Source organism: Pongo pygmaeus, chromosome 6 (assembly GCF_028885625.2).
Source record: "Pongo pygmaeus isolate AG05252 chromosome 6, NHGRI_mPonPyg2-v2.0_pri, whole genome shotgun sequence".
In the NCBI taxonomy this organism is placed as follows: Eukaryota; Metazoa; Chordata; class Mammalia; order Primates; family Hominidae; genus Pongo; species Pongo pygmaeus.
The window spans coordinates 4,897,578-4,918,629 of NC_072379.2; the positions used below are offsets into that span (position 1 = coordinate 4,897,578).

Here is a 21,052-nt window from a genome sequence, read left to right on the forward strand (position 1 = left end):
AAGCATCCTAAGATCTAGTGTTCCACAAAAGGATGAAGATATTAATATTTTCAGAATTACTTTGAAACTAATAAAGAAGGAAAAGGGGAGTTTTTAAAAATCCAGTCAGAAGCCAGTTGCGATGGCTCACACCTGTAATCCCAGCACTTTGGGAGGCTGAGGCAGGTGGATCATGTGAGGTCAGGAGTTCAAGACCAGCCTGGCCAATATGGTGAACCCCCGTCTCTACTAAAAATACAAAAATTAGCCGGGCGTGGTGGCAGGTGCCTGTAATCCCAGCTACTCTGGAGGCTGAGGCATAAGAATCGCTTGAACCCGGGGGGCAGAGGTTGCAGTGAGCTGAGATCGAGCCACTATACTCCAGCCTGGGCAGCAGAGCGAGACTCCGTCTCAAAAAAAAAAAAAAAAAATCCAATCAGATAGGAAAATATAAAAACTAAAGGCAAAATGCACAGAAAATAGTGCGAAACAAATGGTAAAAATGTGGCCAGAGACATCAGGAATGGCAATAAACCTAAATAATTCGACTTGCCCATTAACAAAGATAAGTCAGGTGAATAAACAATGGCTTTCAAAACATAAAACAAAAGGACACAGAAAGGGTGAACGTAAACTTTCCCTGGTTCCATGTACGGGCATGGAAAAAACTAATGAGGCGAATAGTAAACCAGTGAAAGGGGATGTGGTACTCACCCCAGGGAAAGAAAGATTCTAGGCCAATAAGAATCATCAGGACAGGCCAGGAGCGTGGCTCACGCCTGTCATCCCAGCACTTTGGGAGGCCAAGATGGGCACATTGCTTGAGGTCAGGAGTTCAAGACAAGCCTGGCCAACATGGTGAAACCCCGTCTTTACTGAAAATACAAAAATTAGCCGGGCATGGTGGCAGGCGCCTGTAATCCCAGCTACTCAGGAGGCTGAGGCAGGAGAATCGCTGGAACCTGGGAGGCGGAGGCTGCAGTGAAATGCGATTGCACCACTGCGCTCCAGCGTGGGCTACAGAGCAAGACTGTCTCAAAAAAAAAAAAAAAAAAAAGGGCTGGGTGCAGTGGCTCACGCCTGTAATCCCAGCACTTCGGGAGGCCGAGGTGGGCAGGTCACCAGAGGTCAGGAGATCAAGACCATCCTGGCTAACACAGTGAAACCCCGTCTCTACTTAAAATACAAAAAATTAGCTGGGCGTGGTGGTGGCAAGCGCCTGTAGTCCCAGCTACTCGGGAGGCTGAGGCAGGAGAATGGTGTGAACCCGGGAGGCGGAGCTTGTTGCAGTGAGCAGAGATCGTGCCACTGCACTCCAGCCTGGGGGACAGGGCGAGTCTCCATCTCAAAAAAGAACAAAAAGAAATAAAAAATGAAGTAAACCAATCTTCATTAAAGAAAGGGATTCAGCCAACACGGGTCTCCCTCCCTGAGGACTCTGGCCCAGATGTTCTTCCAGCAAACCTTCAGGGCCAGCCCTCACCTCATACAAACTGATCCAGAGAACTAAGAAATGGAGAAAGCTCCCCAATTCATGTTCTGTGAACCTTGTTACTAAAATCAGACAAGGACAATGCAAAAAAAAAAAAAAAATGTAGACCAATTTTACGGATAAATTCAGATGGGAAAATCCTAATTAAAAGATCAACAGTCAACATCACTAATTCTCAGGGAGATGCCAATCAAAACCACAACGAGACGCCACCTCACTCCTGTTAGAATGGCCATTATCAAAACAATGACAGATCACAGGTGTTCGAAAGGACTGCACGCTGTTGGTGGGGATACAAATTAGTACAACCTTTACAGAAAACAGTATGGTGGCTCCTCAAAATATTAAAAATAAAGGCTGGGTGCAGTGGCTTACGCCTGTAATCCCAACACATTGGGAGGCTGAGGTGGGAGGACTGCTTGAGCTCAGGAGTTCGAGACCAGCCTGGGCCAACATAGTGAAATTCCATCTCTACAAAAAACACAAAAATTAGCCGGGTGTGGTGGCACGCACCTATAGTCCCAGCTGCTTGAAGGCTGAGGAGCGGGAATCGCTTCAGCCCAGGAGGTGGAGGTTGCAGCAAGCTGAGGTCGCACCAATGCCCTCCAGCCTGGGTGACAGAATGAGACCCTGTCTCAAAAAAAAGAAAACTTAGGAATGTAGCACTCCACGTTAACAGATTAAAGGGGGAAAATATGATGATCACAGATGCAGAAAATGATTTAGCCAAATTCAGTGGTCATTCACAATTTGAAACACAGAAAACAAAGACTTGAGGCAAGCAGGGCAAACAAAATGTTAGTAATATTAAATCCCAAATCATCATCATCATAACATCAGTTTCAGGCGTGGGTTCACGGGTGAGTGACGGAGTCTGTACTGTTCTGTGTTTTGGAAGTGATTCATTATTTTACAAAGGAAAAAGGAAAAGGCCCCCAGGCGTGCATGAGGGATGGAAACGGCTGTTTTTAGGCCCTAACGAGGATGGTTCCAGAACGCACAGCACGAGCGCGCAACGATGACGGTTCCGGAACGCACAGCACGAGCGCGCAGCTGCAGCAGGGAGGGCCCGGGCCTTTCCGTCAACGAGGAAGCTGGGTCCACCCAGAGCTGCACTTCAGACTTCAGGCTGCCCAGCAAACAGGCGCTGGGGTGGAAGGTTCCAGTCTTCCCTGCACCTCAGCACTTAGGAGGATGAGGGCTGGGTACACTCCCATCCCCTCTACACCCTGCCTCAACACTAGAACTCCAGATGTCCTGGAGCAGAGCCCCAGAGGGAGGCCACGCCTGTTCCTGGGCCCACTCCCAACTCCCATGCAAACTTCTCCTCAACACTGAAAGCCCACAAGATGCCAGGTGCCACTGTAGGGGCCTGGGCCTGGACCACCTCCTCGCCGTGGGTCAGGCTGTCCGTCACCCTTCGATGCTGTCCGGGGCCTGGCTTCTATGGAGCCTCCTCCTGTCAGGCTGGGAGGCAGAGCCTGGGTCCCTCACGCAGTCCCAGATCTCAGAGGCCGGGACCCACCCCCAGTGCATGGCATCGGGACCTGGCTCTGGGGAGCGAGTGTTTGCCAGTGAAAGTGGAAGGTGTTCGGAGCTCAGCTCTCCCTGGGCCAGGCAGTGGGGATGCTGAGGACTCCAAGTCAGTGGTCCCCAAGCTGTCCCATGCCTGTCCCTCCTACCTTTGAAAGAAGGATGGACCCAGGGTGGACATCAGCAGGCACATATGGCAATAACAGGCTTTATGGATGGACCATTTTTGGTAGGTGAGGCACTCACAGGGTTTGGCTGTGTCCCAACCCAAATCTCATCTTAAATTGTAGCTCCCACAGTTCCCACATGTTGTGGGAGGGACACGGTGAGTGGTAACTGAATCACGGGGGCGGGTCTTTCCCGTGCTGTTCTCCTGATAGTGAATGAGTCCTCATGAGATCTGATGGTTTTAGAAAGGGTGGTTCCCCTGAACACACTCTCTCGCCTGCCACCATGTAAGATGTGCCCTTGTTCCTCCTTTGCCTTCTGCCATGATTGTGAGGCCTCCCAGCCACGTGGAACTGTGAGCCCATTAAACCTGCTTCCTTTATAAATTACCCAGTCTCGGATATGTCTTTATTAGCAGCGTGAGAACAGACTAATAAAGTCACGGATGGGAATCACACAAACCTGTGTACCACAGCTTGACTTAAGGGGGTGCTGCCAGCCACTCAGCCTGAGCCCCCCAGACGCACCCCCTCCCTCACTGCCTAGCATGGCCACCACCTTCCACTCTGCCTTCGTCAGTGTCATCTCACATGTGTATCTTAAACAGGATAGCTTGGCTGTGAATATCATACATGTGTGTGTATGTGTGTGTGTGTGTGTGTGTGTGTGTGTGTGTGTGTGTATGCATTTAACCATATCACAGACACTGTGCTGGGTGCTTTTTCCCAACAGTGTCTTGGATTCAGCTGCACTGAGAGAGCAGTGGCTGAAGGTCATTTCCTGCCACTGGGAGGAGACAAGTGGCGGCTTCAGCTCCGGTGCGGACACACTGCCCTCCACCAGCAGGTGTCTCTCTAGGGCCCACTCGAGAGCGGGAGTGTGGGCCGCAGGGGCCGCGCGTCTGTATCAGATCGACCGAATGGTTTCCCAAGTGCCCCAGCAGTGTCTGGGGTAGAGATAGTGCTTTCTGTGCAAACAGCCATTGGAGAGTGGTGGTGCACTGCCCTACCTCTAACCCAGGAGCTGTGCCTTTCCCTGAAGGAGCAGGTTAGTTCTAACACAGAATCAGGGAAGAGTGAGAGGGGAGAAGGCTCAAAAGAGGGCCTCGTGCAGCCATAAAAAAGCACAAGATCAGCTGGGCACAGTGGCTCATGCTTGTAATCCCAGCACTTTGGGAGGATGAGGTGGGTGGATCACATGAGGTCAGGAGTTCGAGACCAGCCTGACCAACATGGAGAATCCCCGTCGCTACTAAAAATACAAAATTAGCGGCCGGGCGCGGTGGTTCACACCTGTAATCTCAGCACTTTGGGAGGCCGAGGCGGGTGGATCACGAGGTCAGAAGATGGAGACCATCCTGGCTAACACGGTGAAACCCCGTCTCTACTAAAAATACAAAAAAAACAAAAATTAGCCGGCCGTGGTAGCGGGCGCCTCTAGTCCCAGCTACTCGGGAGGCTAAGGCAGGAGAATGGTGTGAACCCAGGAGGCGGAGCTTGCAGTGAGTCGACATTGCGCCATAGCACTCTAGCCTGGGCAACAGAGCGAGACGCCGTTTCAAAAAAATAAATAAATAAATACAAAATTAGCTGGGCGTGGTGGTGCATGTCTGTAATCCCAGTTACTCAGAAGGCTGAGGCAGGAGAATCGCTCGAACCCGAGAGGCAGAGGTTGCCGTGAGCCGAGATCGCATTATTGCACTCTAGCCTGGGCAACAAGAGCGAAACCCCATCTCAAAAAAAGAAAAAAAAAGAAAGAAAGAAAAAAAAAAGCAGCACGAGATCATGTCCTTTGCAGGGACATGGACGGAGCTAGAGGCTATTATGCTTAGCAAACTAACGCAGGAACAGAAAACCAAATACCTTCTCACTTACAAGTGGGAGCTAAATGATGAGAACACATGGACACAGAGAAGGAAGCAACAGACACTGGGGCCTTTCAGAGGGTGGAGTTTGGGAGGAGGGAGACGATCAGGAAATGTAACGAATGGGTACAAGGCTTAATACCTGGGTGATGAAATCATCTGTACAACAAGCCCGCATGACATAAGTTTACCTACATAACAAAGCTGCACTCGTACCCCTGAACTTAAAATAAAAGTGGAAAATAAATAAACTAATAAAATTGTGAAGATTCTAAAAAAAAAAAAAAAAAAAAAGCCAGGCACAGTGGCTCACGCCTGTAATCCTAGTACTTTGGGAGGCCAAGGCAGGTGGATCACTTGAGTTCAGGAGTTCAAGACCAGCCTGGCCAACATGGTGAAACCCCATCTCTACTAAAAGTACAAAAAAAAAAAAAAAATTAGCCAGGCATGGTGGTGCGCACCTGAAGTCCCAGCTACTCGGGAAGCTGAGGCAAGAGAATCCCTTGAACGTGGGAGGTGGAGGTTGCAGTGAGCCAAGATTGCACCACTGCACGCCAGCCTGGCGATAGAGCAAACAAAACAAAACAAAACAAAAACAAAAAAAGAAGACCTCACCCATCCAGTTTTAAGGGTGCCCTGAAGCAATTTCCCAAAACTCAGAGCTTCCCAGGGTAATGACTAAAGAATCAAAAAAGGCCGCTGCTTGGATGGAAGGACAAAGCCCGGAGCTGACCCCAAGGCGTGGGGAGACCCCTCAGGACTTGGCTCCCCCGGGAAGTGTGAGCCTCCGGGACCTGCTGCCCAGAGGCGGGCACGATAACCGGGTCATACTCACAGTTGCGCCTGCTTCTCTGCTAGTTCTTTGGTTTTCTCCTACAATGACAAAGCGGGAGAAAAAGCAAGTGAGAAAAACAGGCTAACACAGGGACACGTTCAAATACACATTATACCATCGACAGGAAAACAAGCCATGCTGCCCCAGGCATCCTGTGTGACGCTGACTATTTATTCAAGCTGTGCTGGAAAGGACGTTTTCCATGTGACTTCAACATCTTCCCATTCCATTACCGACTATGACCTACAAGTTTCCTACAATACAGTATCTCACAACTCTCTAGCTTATATAACAACCGGCTGTTTAAAAAATAGTAGAGGCTGGGCAAGGTGGCTCACGCCTGGAATCCCAGCACTTTGGGAGGCCAAGGCAGGCAGATCACTTGAGGTCAGGAGTTCAAGACCAGCCTGGACAACATGGTGAAACCCCATCTCTACTAAAAATACAAAAATTAGCCGGGTGTGGTGGCACATGCCTATAATCCCAGCTATTTGGGAGGCTGAGTCAGGAGAATCGCTTGAACCTGGGAGGCAGAGGTTGCAGTGAGACGAGATCACGCCACCGCACTACAGCCTGGGTGACAGAGCAAGACTCCGTCTCAGAAAAAAAAAAAAGAATTATTCTTGCCTTAGTAGTAAGTTATTATCCAGCTGAACGTAACCTTGATGGCTGAGTGCATGTAGACTCTAAGCCTGTATATTTGGTAAGGAATGAGGACAGGGCAGTGGCGACAGTTGCACATTCTCAGGAAACAAAACGCGCAAATGACATTTGCATGGGATCCGGACAGCACCCAGTGGAGGCTTTGGATTCCCACAGTGGGTGTGGGGGGAAGAGGTGGACTCAGGCTGGGTCTGATGTCTATAAGCTCAATCCCTGGACCAGGCAATTCACATGTGGGAGCCTCTGTTTCAGAGCCTGTACCATACGGGCAGGGTGAGCCCTAGTGTGCTGCGGGGAGTGGGCCAGCCACACAGCGAGCCCCAGGTGGCTGGGACACAGGCTGGGACCCGGGTCCCTCAGCAAGTGACTTATGACCCACTGGCTTCAGTTTCCCTGGCTGCGACATGGGATGTGGCATCCACATCGTCAAGGTGGTTGTGATAAAGAAATTAAACAGCGTTTGGTTTGCAAGTAAGTGCCTGGTGCAGAGGAGACTCGGGAAATGACACTGATCGTGCGAAAACCCATGACCTCTGGCCAGCAGGTAATTCTCGGTCACAGCAGCCACGATGTGGACACACACTACAGGGACATCACCTGGCCCTGTGTCCGTGACTGCACAGAGGGGACACGGGAACGCTGCAGTGGTACTCCCATCAAATCCCACGCCAGGAACCCGAGGGGACGAGGCACAGACACCCGGATTACAACACCCACGGTGCACAGAGACGGCTCCCACTGACCTCTGGACAGGGCAGCCTGTGCTGGCTTTTACTTTTTAAAAGTCTCAGACATTTAAAATGTGGATTTCGATATGAGAAACTGATGAGGTTTCTACACAGTCAAGTGGTTCCCCCTTCCCATGTCTGCTGGGGATAAGCAGGGCCCAGACTGGCGAGGGTCTGAGGGTCTCTGAACGAACTTGAACAACTACGGGTTGTCCTTTGGGTCCCTGGGAGCCAAGTCACTGTGGGGTGGGGCCCAGCGGGGGGCCATGACTGTGTGATGCCTGTTCCAGCACTCATGGGCCCAGGGCAGTCCTGCTCACTGGCGGCCACACTGGATTCCTGGGGACACTGGCAATGCCTGCAGCCACGGGTGTATGTGCATGTGTGTGTGTGGCGGGGCGGCAATGCCTGCAGCCACGGGTGTATGTGCATGTGTGTGTGTGTGGCGGGGCGGCGATGCCTGCAGCCACGGGTGTATGTGCATGTGTGTGTGTGTGGCGGGGCGGCGATGCCTGCAGCCACGGGTGTATGTGCATGTGTGTGTGTGTGGCGGGGCGGCGATGCCTGCAGCCGCGGGTGTATGTGCGTGTGTGTGTGTGGCGGGGCGGCGATGCCTGCAGCCGCGGGTGTATGTGCATGTGTGTGTGTGTGGCGGGGCGGCGATGCCTGCAGCCGCGGGTGTATGTGCATGTGTGTGTGTGGCGGGGCGGCGATGCCTGCAGCCACGGGTGTATGTGCATGTGTGTGTGTGGCGGGGCGGCAGTGCCTGCAGCCACGGGTGTATGTGCATGTGTGTGTGTGTGTGTGTGGCGGGGGTGGCAGGCGTGTGTGTGTGTGGCGGGGGTGGCAGGCGTGTGTGTGTGTGGCGGGGGTGTATGTGCATGTGTGTGTGTGTGGCGGGGCGGCAGGCGTGTGTGTGTGTGGCGGGGCGGCAATGCCTGCAGCCACGGGTGTATGTGCATGTGTGTGTGTGTGGCGGGGCGGCAATGCCTGCAGCCACGGGTGTATGTGCATGTGTGTGTGTGTGTGGCGGGGCGGCGATGCCTGCAGCCGCGGGTGTATGTGCGTGTGTGTGTGTGGCGGGGCGGCGATGCCTGCAGCCACGGGTGTATGTGCATGTGTGTGTGTGTGGCGGGGCGGCGATGCCTGCAGCCACGGGTGTATGTGCATGTGTGTGTGTGGCGGGGCGGCGATGCCTGCAGCCACGGGTGTATGTGCATGTGTGTGTGTGGCGGGGCGGCAGTGCCTGCAGCCACGGGTGTATGTGCATGTGTGTGTGTGTGTGGCGGGGGTGGCAGGCGTGTGTGTGTGTGGCGGGGGTGGCAGGCGTGTGTGTGTGTGGCGGGGGTGTATGTGCATGTGGGTGTGTGTGGCGGGGCGGCAGGCGTGTGTGTGTGTGGCGGGGCGGCAATGCCTGCAGCCACGGGTGTATGTGCATGTGTGTGTGTGGCGGGGGTGGCAATGCCTGCAGCCACGGGTGTATGTGCATGTGTGTGTGTGTGGCGGGCGGCAGGGGGTCACCAGCATCTAGGGGTGGACGCCAGGGATGCTGCTGGATCCTCTGCAATGCACAGGCCAGCCCCCCAGCAAGGAGCTCTCCTGCCACAGTGTCCACAGGGCCGGGGATGAGAGAGGCTGGCCTGGAGGAAAGTTTGTCAATGCACAAAAGCTGACGGGCCCTGCACCTCCAAACTCGGATCAGGGATGGCTCCAGTGGGTGTGTGCTCAACCGGCCCCTGGCAGCAAGCACATGGCACCAGCACAGACAGGGGCTTCTGGGGCTCTTGGGCAGGGGCCTGTGAGAGCTATCAATGTCACCTCAGCCTCGTGGTGCCCAGGCTCAGAGGCAGCTCACTCCTGGCATGTGACAGTGCTGGGCCCAGCTGGACCCCAGGGAGGGTACAAGCCCAGAGCTCAGGAGGTGACCTCGGACCCCACGCAAACCCCACCCTCAGGGGCAAAGAGCTGCAGCTGACACCTTGGGTTCTGGGGCTGCTTCTGGTGGGGCTGGGGGGTAGCTTCTGTGGGGCTGCTTCTGTGGGGCTGGGGGGCAGCGACAGGCAGGGAAAGGCCACCCTGCACTCAGCGGCACAGCACCGTGGGAGTCAGATAGAGGCGCTCCCGCCTCCCAGCCGGGGCCAGCTCCGGGCCCCCTCCTCCCCTAGACCGGCACAGGACCCAGACCGCCCACCCCAGCACACTGACCCAGACAGTCTCGCGGATCAGCCTGGCTATCTTGAGCAGGAGCTGCCCGAATGTGCCCGGCTCGAAGTGGGTGGCCGAGTGCTGGATGCAGAGGCATAGGAGGAAGGCGGGGGTCAGCTTGTGGTCGTCGCCCCCCGGCTCGATCAACGTCATGATCCTCTGCAGCAGCGTGTCCTCCAGGTGGGGCTCAAACTCCAGGAGCAGCTGCTGGCGCCGGGGCAGGGCGGCCTGAGTAGGGGAGGAGGCTCCCTGGGCCCCGAGTGCGGCCCCGCACAGCCGGCAGCTCTGTGGCACAGCCCGGAGGCGCGCCAAGGCCCGGGCGGGCAGGGGCTGGGCCTGCGCGGGGTCCTTGAATAGCAGCAGGTAGTAGAGCCCCAGGGAGAGCAGGTCCCCGTGGTGCAGCACCACGGTCCTGCGCCCCACCTCGGAGAAGTTGACGGAGATGGGCGCCCCGGGGATGGACTCCAGGACCAGCCTTCCCCCGGCCTGGCCGCTTTCCGGGAGCGGTTGCCGGCGGATGGTGCAGTGCAGAGGCAGGATGTCAGGGGCCGAGAGGCTGATGCTGGGCTTGCTGGAGGGGGTCCGCTGGCCCACCGTGTGCCGGTCCCGGTTGAGCACATACACCAGGCTGTCCTGAAACAGAGACTCCGCTCAGGGCAGGCGCAATGCGAGCAGCACACGGGAAAAGCGGCCCATCTCTAGTCACTGGTTGCTGAAGCAGGGTGGCTGGGATGCTGTGGCCACGGGCTCTCCCTGTCCCTGGCCACCCCCACACCAGAACCCCGGCAGCTCTCAGGAACCTGCCCGTCGATGTCCGGGCCCATCCCAGAGGAGGTCGGTTTCCCAGAGGAGCACACGAGAGACCCAGGAGAGACCCAGCTTTGAGACAGCGACAGGCCAGGTCAGGGCTGGCCGGGAAACAGGCACTGGTTCTACAGACCGAGCCAAGGACTACATAACTTCCCCCAGGTCATCCCCAAAACTGTGTGGGAGCACTGCCACCTGTGTGAGAGCACCACCCCCAGTGTAGGAGCACCGCCGCCTGTGTGGGAGCACCGCCCCCAGTGTGCGAGCACTGCCGCCTGTGTGGGAGCACCGCCCCCAGTGTAGGAGCACCGCCGCCTGTGTGGGAGCACTGCCGCCTGTGTGGGAGCACCGCCGCCTGTGTGGGAGCACCGCCGCCTGTGTGGGAGCACCGCCCCCAGTGTGGGAGGGAACACCGCCCCCAGTGTGGGAGCACTACCCCGAGGGAAGATGCCACCTAAAACCTGGGCACGGGAGCCCTATGGCTGTAAAGTGCTCATGGAAATGAGCAGCAAAGGAGCTGGTTGCCCAGGAGGGCGGGGGTGGGGCGAGCAGGGGGCGGGGAAAACAGGTGTCTGGCAGGGCAAGTGTCTGGCAAGGTGAGGCAAGGTGGCCCTGCGCCTGGCATTTGCTCGGGGCAACAGCCTGCCTGCTTTGATGGAAGTGGTAAGAAACGGCTCTGGGCAGGTGGGGGTGGCATGGGCCTTTGCTCGGTGCCCCCTCAGAGAATGTGGCCACCAATTGGTGACTCAGCAGCCCCCTCGCCAGGAGCAGGAAGCAGACTGGCCCTGACCACCTGCCCATGCCCTTCCCCAGAGCCAGGCAGAAGACACAGCCTGGGAAGGCATGAGGAGTTCTCCCTGAAGGTGCCTGGTGCTGAGGGCACCCACTCAGGGACTGCGGAAGTGAGGAGCCCCCACTGCCGCCCATCGTGGCCTGGACAGGGAAAATGTGGATGACTCCACATGTGCCCCCGCCACCCCACTCCACAGACTCGGCACAGCCAGAGGGGCTGCAGCCACAGAGCTCTCGGCCGACTGGGCTAAAGGCAGGAGGAGGCCTTGACTTCTGAGTCCCGCCTGCTGTCCCCGCAGTGGCACCGGGCAGTGGGTGTCAGGAGGGGAGGCTCACGTGCTGCTGGCTGTAGCCCTGCAGAAGGAGCAGGTGCGGGGACTGGTACAGCGAGTACCGCATGGCGTCTGGGCCGGGCTCCTCAGGGCCCTGGGCGGCAGCGGGCAGGGCGTTCACTGGGCTCAGGCTGGTCTCGCTGACTGTGCGGCGCAACCGGGGTGGAGGGGAGCTCCGGGCATCCCCCAGGGCCAGGGCCGGGGTTCCCTTCGCACGACTCCGCTGCAGCCTCCGGGCCTGGGCGTTTATCCCTGGAACAGAAGCAACACAAGGTGAACAGTTAGAAGTCTAATAGCACCAGGGCTGGGCACGGTGGCTCACCCCTGTAATCCCAGCACTTTGGGAGGCCGCGGTGGGGGGATCACCTGAGGTCAGGAGCTCGAGACCAGCCTGGCCAACATGGTGAAACCCCATTTCTACTAAAAATACAAAAATTGTTGGGCGTGGTGGTGCGCATCTGTAATCCCAGCTACTCAGGAAGCTGAGGCACGAGAATGGCTTAAACCCAGGAGGCGGAGGTGGCAGTGAGCTGAGATTGCACCACTGCACTCCAGCCTGGGTGACAAGAGTGAAACTCCATCCCCCGCCAAAAAAAATAAGTAAGTCTAATAGTGCCCATGTCCTGGGTCCTCCTGAGTTCAAATCCCACTAAGCCATGTCTCCTAATGCCTGTTACTGTTCTGTCAAAACAGGTCTGACGGAGACTCAAGGACTCTGCCCTCTAGCCACGCCCCTCGAAAAACCAGACAGTGCCTTGGCACCACTGTGGCACCCGCAGGACAGTCTCAGAGCAGGCAGCCTGCCTGTCAAATCCTCAGGCTGAGGGGACCATGCCTGCCCTGCAGCAGCCCAGGGTGGCACCGCGGCCTGCCTGACCAGCCAGCACCACGACCCACAGGGCCTCAAACCACAAACGTTTTCCCACGGCAGCCTGGGCCTCTGCAGGGTCACCACGCCGCCTCCAGAGCCCTGCCCCATCCATCTGTGCACCAGGTGAAACTCCCCTAGGGGGGGTGCTCTGATGAGATGAGACGGAGGACTGGTCATCATCCTGCCCCCACTTTACAAGGAGGAGGTGTCACTGTGCCACGTCACCCCAGCCCATGGGGCTGCCGATGGCCTGCTCCTGCAACAGCATGGCTGCCTCCTTCCCAAGGCTGCCTCTGATACCCCAGGCCAAAGCAGGCACACACACAAACACACGTGTGCATACACATGCCCACAAATACACATGCACCCACACCAAAACGCATACACACATGCACACACATGCACCCACACAAAAACACACATGCACACACACTCATGCACACACATACACACACACCAACACACATGCACCCACACACATTAACACATACATGCACACAAACATGTGCACACTTCAGAGATAACACAAACCCTTAGAAGACTTAATATCTCATAAATACAGACACACTGTCTAAATGCACGCTCTGGGAAAGCCAGCCGGCTGCGATAGATGAAAACCGCTCACCAGTCCCCAGCTGACCCGGCGTTGTCTTTTCTGAGCCCTCTGCTGAGTTCCCTGTACGCAGCCTTTCAGGTTAAGATCCGTCCCCATCTGTGGCAGCCTTTCCTCCAGCCATTCCCAATAAAACCAAACAAAAGCCGGATGGAGGGAGGCGGCAGCTGGCCGAGGACGACCCTTACCAGCGCCAGCGGCCCCGCCGTCCTTCCCAAGGCAGCCGGCAGCCTGTGCATCTGCAGCCCGCAGGGGGCCGGGGCATGAGGGAGGCCGCCCAGCCGCAGTGCAAGGCTGCTGGGCTGGGCTGGGCTGCTCACCGCCCGTGCTCCTGCCGGCTGCAGAACCCGGCCCAGCCTGGCGGGCAGCAGGTGCCCAGCAGGTGGGGCCCAGTTCCCCTACCTTGTCCCAGCCGCCACTCCCACAAGCGTTACCAGCCCCACAGCTCAGCCTCATTGCACAACTGTGGGGCCAGATCCAAAAGAAGAACAAAAACAGCTCCAAATGATGCTCCGGCCCTCAACTTTCTCCCAAATCCGGGGCCAGGTTGCAGGAGGTGACCTCAGAGTGACCTGCTGGAAGTCCCAGGGCCATGGGGCAGGAAGGGTTGCTTCTCCTCCTAGAGTCCCAGGGGCTCCCAGAGGACCTGGCCACAAATGCGGCACAGGATGTCCCAGGCCTGTGTCCCCTGGGGCTGCAGCCCCAGGCAAGTGGCTCGCAGCTGAGTGTACCCTGCTCCTCCAGGCAACGCTCCGCAGACTCCTGAGGCCCAGGGCTGGGCTCTCTGCAGGTTGGAACCAATGCTGACACGCAGGGGCCACTCCCAGGGTCTCCTTTCTGGTGCTGGGTAGGCCCGCATGTGTGCAGAAGGGCCAGGCTGCCAGCCTTCAATGAGGGGCCAGAGGTGAGGCCTCTCCTCTGGGCGGTGGCGCTGTCCCTGCACCCAAGGCCACAAGCATAACAGAGCCTCCCTCTGAGTGCAGGTGTGGGGGAGGTGAAGCAGCAGCAGCGGCCACTGCCAATACTGGCACGGCTGTGGGCATGGCCAGTGTGGACAGCAACTGACCAAGCCACTCTGCTCCTCAGTCCTCTGCTGTGGAACAGCCAGCAGGACCCGTGCACACGTGCACACGTGCATTCAGCACTGCTTGAGTTAGAAAAGCCCAGAACCCACCCAATCGCCCCCCACAGGGAGTCGCCATGCACGGGAGGAGAGCTCTGCAGAGAGAAGACCGTAGCCAGCTGTGTACATGACCACAGGGTGAAAGAGCAAGCTGCAGGTAACACGTGACATGACGTAACACACGAGATGACGCGTTGGCTCAGTTTTTTTAAAAGCACCTAAAACACCACTGTACATCGCTTATGGTTTCTATATATGTGCATGCAAAGCTATTTTTTACCCCAAAGTCATTCAGGAGTAGGTTGCTTAATTTCCATGTAATTGTATGGTTTTGAGCAATCTTCTTCGTACTGATTTCTATTTTTATTGGGCTGGGGTCGGAGAGTGTGCTTGGTCTAATTTCAGTTTTTTTTAATTTGCTGAGAATTCAAACAAACGTGTTTTATGGCCAAGCGTGTGGTCAGTGTAGAGCTATTTTATGAAACGGCAATGCACACAGTGAGTTTACCACATGGTGACTGTCCTCAACAGGTAGCGGCGGAAGCCCAGGGGTGGTGGAAGAAATGACTTCAATTTCATAGGATTTAGTATAGTGTCCAGTATGTAACAGAATATATGTTATATATAATTTATGATAAATCTATTATCATAACTTTATATCATGTTTGACTTATTTCATTTTTTCAAACTCTAAACAAATACGATAAAAATCTTTACCTGTCAAATCTGGGAGGTGGGAACCCAGGTGTCAGGTAAATGTAACTGATGATACTTTATTTTTAAAAACTTTTTTTTGTTGGTTTGTTTTGAGACAGAGTCTCACTCTGTCACCCAGGCTAGAGTAGCAGTAGCAAAATCTCGGCTCACTGGAACCTCTGCCTCCTGGGTGCGAGTGATTTTCCTGCCTCAGCCTCCCAAGTAACTGGGATTACAGGCGCGTGCCACCATGCTAGGCTAATTTTTGTATCTTTAGATTAGAGACAGGGTTTCACCATCTTGGACAGGCTGGTCTCGAACTCCTGACCTCAAGTGATCTGCCCATCTCGGCCTCCCAAAGTGTTGGAATTACAGGCGTGAGCCACCGCGCCCAGCATAAACACTTTTGTTAAAGTAAAAATCACAGAAGTTTGAAAGGCCTCTTGCTCACGTGTGGCTTTGTAACTTGGCCCTGTCCCAAGATGAGGTTGCGGGAGATGGGACCCCAGCACTCGTGTTCCCGGGGGGTCAGCTGTCAGGCTTGTTGGGGGCCGACATGGCCTCCCAAGTTCCCATAGAGAGTGCTGCAATCGTGCCCTGTTTGTGCCTGACCTGATACAGCTTCGTCACCTAAGTCACCTGAGTGTCTCAGCGCTGTGCAGACCCAGGGCGGATCTGCCTCAACTGGGACAGAAATCGCCCCCACTTGGCCTTTGGGTGGAGGGAGACAGGAGCTGAGGCACGTGGAGAGCATCTCTCACAACACTGACCCCAGCCACCTTCAGAAGCATCGCATGGCGCCATTGCTAGACACACAGCATGGAGTTTTCAAGGCCCTCAGACCCGACAGCACACTGCTCAGGAAGGGGAGGCCAGGGCTCTGCAACTTTAGGGACTGCCTGATTTGGGGGTCTTATACAGGTGTGCTCTTTGCCAAGAACAGGGTCACCCCAGGGGCCCTTATGCAACCAATGGGAGAGTCCGCCAACCCGAAATAAGTTCAGTGAGAAATACATCATCAAGAAACCACTATTTCTGGCCGGGCGCAGTGGCTCACGCCTGTAATCCCAGCACTTTGGGAGGCTGAGGCAGGTGGATCACAAGGTCAAGAAATCGAGACCATCCTGGCCAACATGGTGAAACCCCATTTCTACTAAAAATACAAAAATTAGCTAGGTGTGGAGGCGGACACCTGTAGTCCCAGCTACTCGGGAGGCTGAGGCAGGAGAATCGCTTGAACCCGGGAGGCGGAGGTTGCAGTGACCCGAGATCACACCATTGCACTCCAGCCTGGGCGACAGAGCGAGACTCCATCTCAAAACAAAACAAAACAACAACAACAAAAAGAAACCACTATTTCAAAACAAATGAATTCTAATAAAGCAAAATGGCAGGACGGCCGCAGCCTTTCATAACAGTAATTTTAGATGGGAAGTTCTTCATCTTAAATAAAGTGCCAGACCCTGCAGTGGGTGAAGGAGACACCTCCAGGCCGCAAGCCAGAATACGCCCATGTCTTTTGTTGCCGACCCCATGTGAGGGACAAGACGGGCCGCCTGGTTTTAGCCGAGGTCAGCTGTGGCCCCAACGCCCTCGTCTTCTTCAAGGATCCCTGGGAATGCTCCTGCCCTGGCGTGACTGAGTTCACTGGGATCAGAGGTGCTGCATAGGTTTGAGGGATGCCCAGGAATCTGTATTAGTAAATGCCATCTGGAATTTTCTAGAACACAGCAGCCAGGGAGAGGAGCCACTGCCAGGGCATTTCCCCTCCCCAAAAGCCCTGTCCACAGCAGTTCCTTACAGGGAGCAAAGTGACACCCACAAGCACTGAGAGAGCTTGGTGGCAGCATCCAGTTTGATCTAGTGTTGATTTCAATCCTTCTCAGGATAAGTGTCTGTCGGTTCCTGCAGAGGAAGCTGGCGGGTGTGGGTCTCCCCTGCCGCTCCTTGTTGATCCGCTCTAGTGGAGAGGCAGAAAAACAACCCGGCCCAGGAATAAGGCGGGGTCTGGGTAACTAAGACCTTGGTGGGCAGCCCTGCTTCACCCCCAGCAACCCTCAGGGACCTGCCTGGCTCCAAACATTTGCTAATACACGGGGTCCCAGCCTCAGAAGCAAAATGTACACTTTCTGACATTTTAAGAAGATAACACAAGGCCAGGCCCAGTGGCTCACGCCTGTAATCCCAGCACTTTGGGAGGCTGAGGCGGGAGGAGGGCTTGAGTTGAAGCCCAGGCTGATCAACATCGCAAAGACTCTACAAAAAATACAAAAAATTAGCTGGGCGTGGTGGTGTGTGCCTGCAGTCCCAGCTACTCGGGAGGCTGAGGTGGGAGAATCACCAGAGCCCAGGAGGTCGAGGCTGCAGTGAGCTATGATCACGCCACCGCACTCCAGCCTGGGCAACAGAGCAAGACCCTCTCTCCAAAAAAAAAAAAAAGATGCGACAAGGGCAGAGGCTGGAATAGCAGTGCAGGCCTCGTAAGGGACCGTGGTTTGCAGACGAGCCTGCCTGGCCATGAAATGTCTGCCTTTGACACTGGGATGGAAGCAGTAGAAAGTGCAGGGCGCCGGGGCAATGGGAAAGATGGGGATGGGACGGTCATTGTTAACATCCTTTGTCTACTCTCACAGCAGAGGCCGTAGGGAAAGGGTGCTGAGCTCCATGTCCCTGAAGCCCTGTTAGCGGCCTTCCTCCCCAGCCTGGGCCAAGCCGAGCTGCTGAGCACAGCCTCATCTCCCAGGTGAGGTACTCACTGCTGGAGGAAGCGGCGAGGGGACAGCATGCAGCCACGGCCACACGGCTTTGTCTAGGCCACCCCCCTCCCCTCCTCGAGAAGGCAGTGCCTAGTGACCCGCTGCTGGCAGAGAGGGCAGGGCTCTGTGTGCCGGGGGTGCACAGGGAAACTGGACAAGCAGCTGGTGACCGTCACCAGCTCCCACGGACTCTGAACAGCCCTGGAAAGAAAAACACAGGCTCTTCCTGAACGTCGCTCAGTTCCTCTATAAACTCAGCCGGCAGCTTTCACCTCTTGATCCTGTTTTCTCTTCCCTCCCTCGCGGTTGATGGTTTGGAATAATGATATATACAACTTGGAACCGTTTCTGTCACCCATCCCCACTCGCAGGCCTCGGAGATGAAGTGACTAAGACTGGAGACGGAGGGGATAATGAAATGCTCCTGGGCTGGGGAACGTTACCACTATTGGGGAACCGGAGACCATTTTACTTATTTGCTATGTTGCCCAGGCTGGAATGCAGTGTGGATTCACAGGCGTGGTCACCATAACGCCCTGCAGCCTCGAAATTCTGGCCTCAGGGCCTCAGAATAGCTGGGCCTATAGGCGCACACCCCCACGCCCGGCAAGAGACAATTTTTTTTTTTTTTTTTGAGAAGGAGTCTTGCTCTGTCACCCAGGCTGGAGTGCAGTGGTGCCATCTCAGCTCACTGCAACCTCTGCCTCCCGGGTTCAGGCGATTCTTGTGCCTCAGCCTCCTGAGTAGCTAGAATTACAGAAGCCCACTACCCCCCACCCCGCCAGCTAATTTTTTGTATTTTTAGTAGAGATGGGGTTTCGCCATGTTGGCCAGGATGGTCTCGATCTCTTGACCTCGTGATCCGCCTGCCTCGGCCTGCGAAAGTGCTGGGATTATAGGCGTGAGCCACCGCACTCGGCCAAGAGATGATTTTAAAGTGGCCCCTAGTAACAGCCGGGGACACGCTGCTAAATAAACTCTGCAGTTACTGCTGCAAAACACAGAAGTCAGAAGGGCCTGAAACGAGTCTTCTTTTAGCTGAAGCACCCTTTTCTAAGCTAGCCAAGGACACAGAGCCGTAAGACCATCAAGCAGTCCTTGAAGGAAAATCATTTCAAATGTACAAAAAAGAACTTCTTAGGCATAATTTGGTAAGCACTTCTCTATGCCATGGCCAACCTGACTCTGGGCATTTTGCATCTAATTCCATTTTATTCTCATTATAGAAACCCTACAAAGGCTGGGCGCGGTGGCTCATGCCTGTAATCCCAGCCCTTTGGGAGGCCGAGGCAGTTGGATCACCTGAGGTCAGGAGTTCAAGACCAGCCTGGACAACATGGAGAAACCCCGTCTCTACCAAAAATACAAAAACTAGCCAGGCATGGTGGTGGGTACCTGTAATCCCAGCTGCTAGGGAGGCTGAGACAAGAGAATTGCTTGAACTCATAAGGCAGAGGTTGCAGTGAGCCAAAATCACGCCACTGCACTCCAGCCAGGGTGACAGAGTGAGACTCCATTTCAAAAAAAAAAAAAAAAGCCCTACGAAGGAACTGTGGCTAGACAGGAACATATTAGCCTCGTTTTGGGAACCAATTCTCCCATTAGGGAAACAATTCTAGGGAGAATGTATATGTAACTTCCTCTTGTCATCACGAACAAGACAAGGATGCCTGCTGTAACCACTTCTCTTCAACTTTGTACTGGGTCCTAGCCAGTACAACAGGCAGGGAAAAATAGAGGAAAGATACAGGATTGAAAAGAAAGAAGTTGCCAGGCGCAGTGGCCAACACCTGTAATCCCAGCACTTTGGAGGCCGAGGCGGGCAGATCACGAAGTCAAGAGATCGAGACCATCCTGGCCAACATGGTGAAACCCTGTCACTACTAAAAATACAAAAAATTAGCTGAGTGTGGTGGCACACGCCTGTAGTCCCAGCTACTCGGGAGGCTGAGGCAGGAGAATTGCTTGAACCCGAGAGGCGGAGGTTGCAGTGAGCCGAGATCGCACCACTGTACTCCAGCCTGGCAACAGAGTGAGACTCTGTCTAAAAAAAACAAGAAAAGAAAAGAAAGAAGTTCAATTATCATTATTTTGCAGACAATGTGATTGTGTATGTAGGAAATGCTAAAGAATCTATGGAAAAATTATTACAATTAACAAGTGAATTTAGCAAGGTGACTAGACATGGTGAATAAGCAAAGTTCAGGCTGTTTTGTTTTGTTTTTCAGACAGGGTCTTGCTCTGTCACCCAGGCTGGAGTGCAATGGCACGATCACAGCTCACTGCAGCCTCCACCTAACTGGGCTCAAGCAATCCTGCCTCAGCCTCCCAAGCAGCTGGGACTACATGTGCACACCACCACGCCCAGCTAATTTTGTATTTTTTGTAGAGACTGGGTCTCATTATTCTGCCCAGGCTGGCCACAAACTCCTGTGCTCAGGCAATCCTCCCGCCTCAGTCTCCCAAAGTGCTGGGATTACAGGTATGAGCCACTGCACCTGGCCAGTAATATATTTAAAGATCAGAAGCAAATCATGTCGGATTCATGACCCAGGAGTTAACCACATATGGCCCCTGAGTGCTAGGATTGAGGAAAGGGACCAAATTAAGAAACAAGGGGTGTTAGAATTTGACCTACGTAGAAAAAAAAAAAAAGGAAGAAAGAAGCGAGAGGTGTCCTGTATATGAAAATTATATTTACAGAATACTTTAGAAACCTAACCTAAAGAAAGCTAATGTAGGCTGGGCATGGTGGTTCATGCCTGTAATCCCAGCACTTTGGGAGGCTGAGGCCGGAGGATCACTTGAAGCCAGGAGTTTGGGAGCAGACTAGGCAACACAGCAAGACCCCAAACCCACAAAAATAAAAGGATGAACCAGATGTAGTGGGACATACCTTAGTCCCAGCTACTCAGGAGGTAGAAGCAGGAGTACCACTTGAACCCAGGAGATGGAGGCTGCCGTGAGCTATGATTGTGTCACTGCGCTCCAGCCTGGGTAACAGAGCAAGACCTCATCTCTAATAAATGAAGTCAGAAAATGAAGGCATATTCTGAGAAAACGCCAGAACCCCATCTCTAATCGATCAATAAATGAAGTAAATGAATGCATACAGTAAGAAAACACCAGAATGAAAAGCACCAAAACGTTGAAAATGATTCTCTCCGGGAGGTGACCTGACAGGTGATTTCTCCTCCTTGATACTTTCACTTACTTTCCAAATTTTCGGCAAATTGAGAGGTTCCATTTTTTTAGAGGGGGAAGAAATTATTTTTTTACATACTCTAGGGTATTATTTCCATGATGAAACTTGGACCGCCTCACACTAATTAGAGTCTAACTCAGGGAACAACAATTGCGCAACTGAAAACCTAATTAAGATAATGGGTAACTGAGGAGATAAAATGCTTAAGCCATTTGTTAGGCAGACACAGATGGAGACAGAGCTCTCTGGGGCTGTGCCGAGGAGAGAGTAGCGTGGCGTAACCGAGAACTTTCTCCAGCCGAAACCAGGGGCCGTAGCCAGTTACCCTGGGAAGCCTGTGAGCCCTTTCTTAGAGAGGGTCACGGTGACCAGCAAAGCACAGTGCTGCTC

The 21,052-nt window shown here is 54.4% G+C and overlaps 1 protein-coding gene across 2 annotated transcripts in view; it reads right to left on the reverse strand.

The window, feature by feature from the left end:
* RADIL (Rap associating with DIL domain) overlaps positions 1-21,052 on the reverse strand; it is an 85,635-nt gene that overhangs the window by 26,683 nt on the left and 37,900 nt on the right. For both annotated transcript variants that reach the window (XM_054496050.2, XM_054496051.2), the window contains exons 3-5: positions 11,403-11,650; positions 9,468-10,100; positions 5,872-5,909 (exon numbers count right to left, since the gene is read on the reverse strand). In XM_054496050.2, coding sequence (XP_054352025.1) covers positions 5,872-5,909; positions 9,468-10,100; positions 11,403-11,650 — 919 coding nt within the window. The remainder of the gene's footprint in view (positions 1-5,871; positions 5,910-9,467; positions 10,101-11,402; positions 11,651-21,052) is intronic.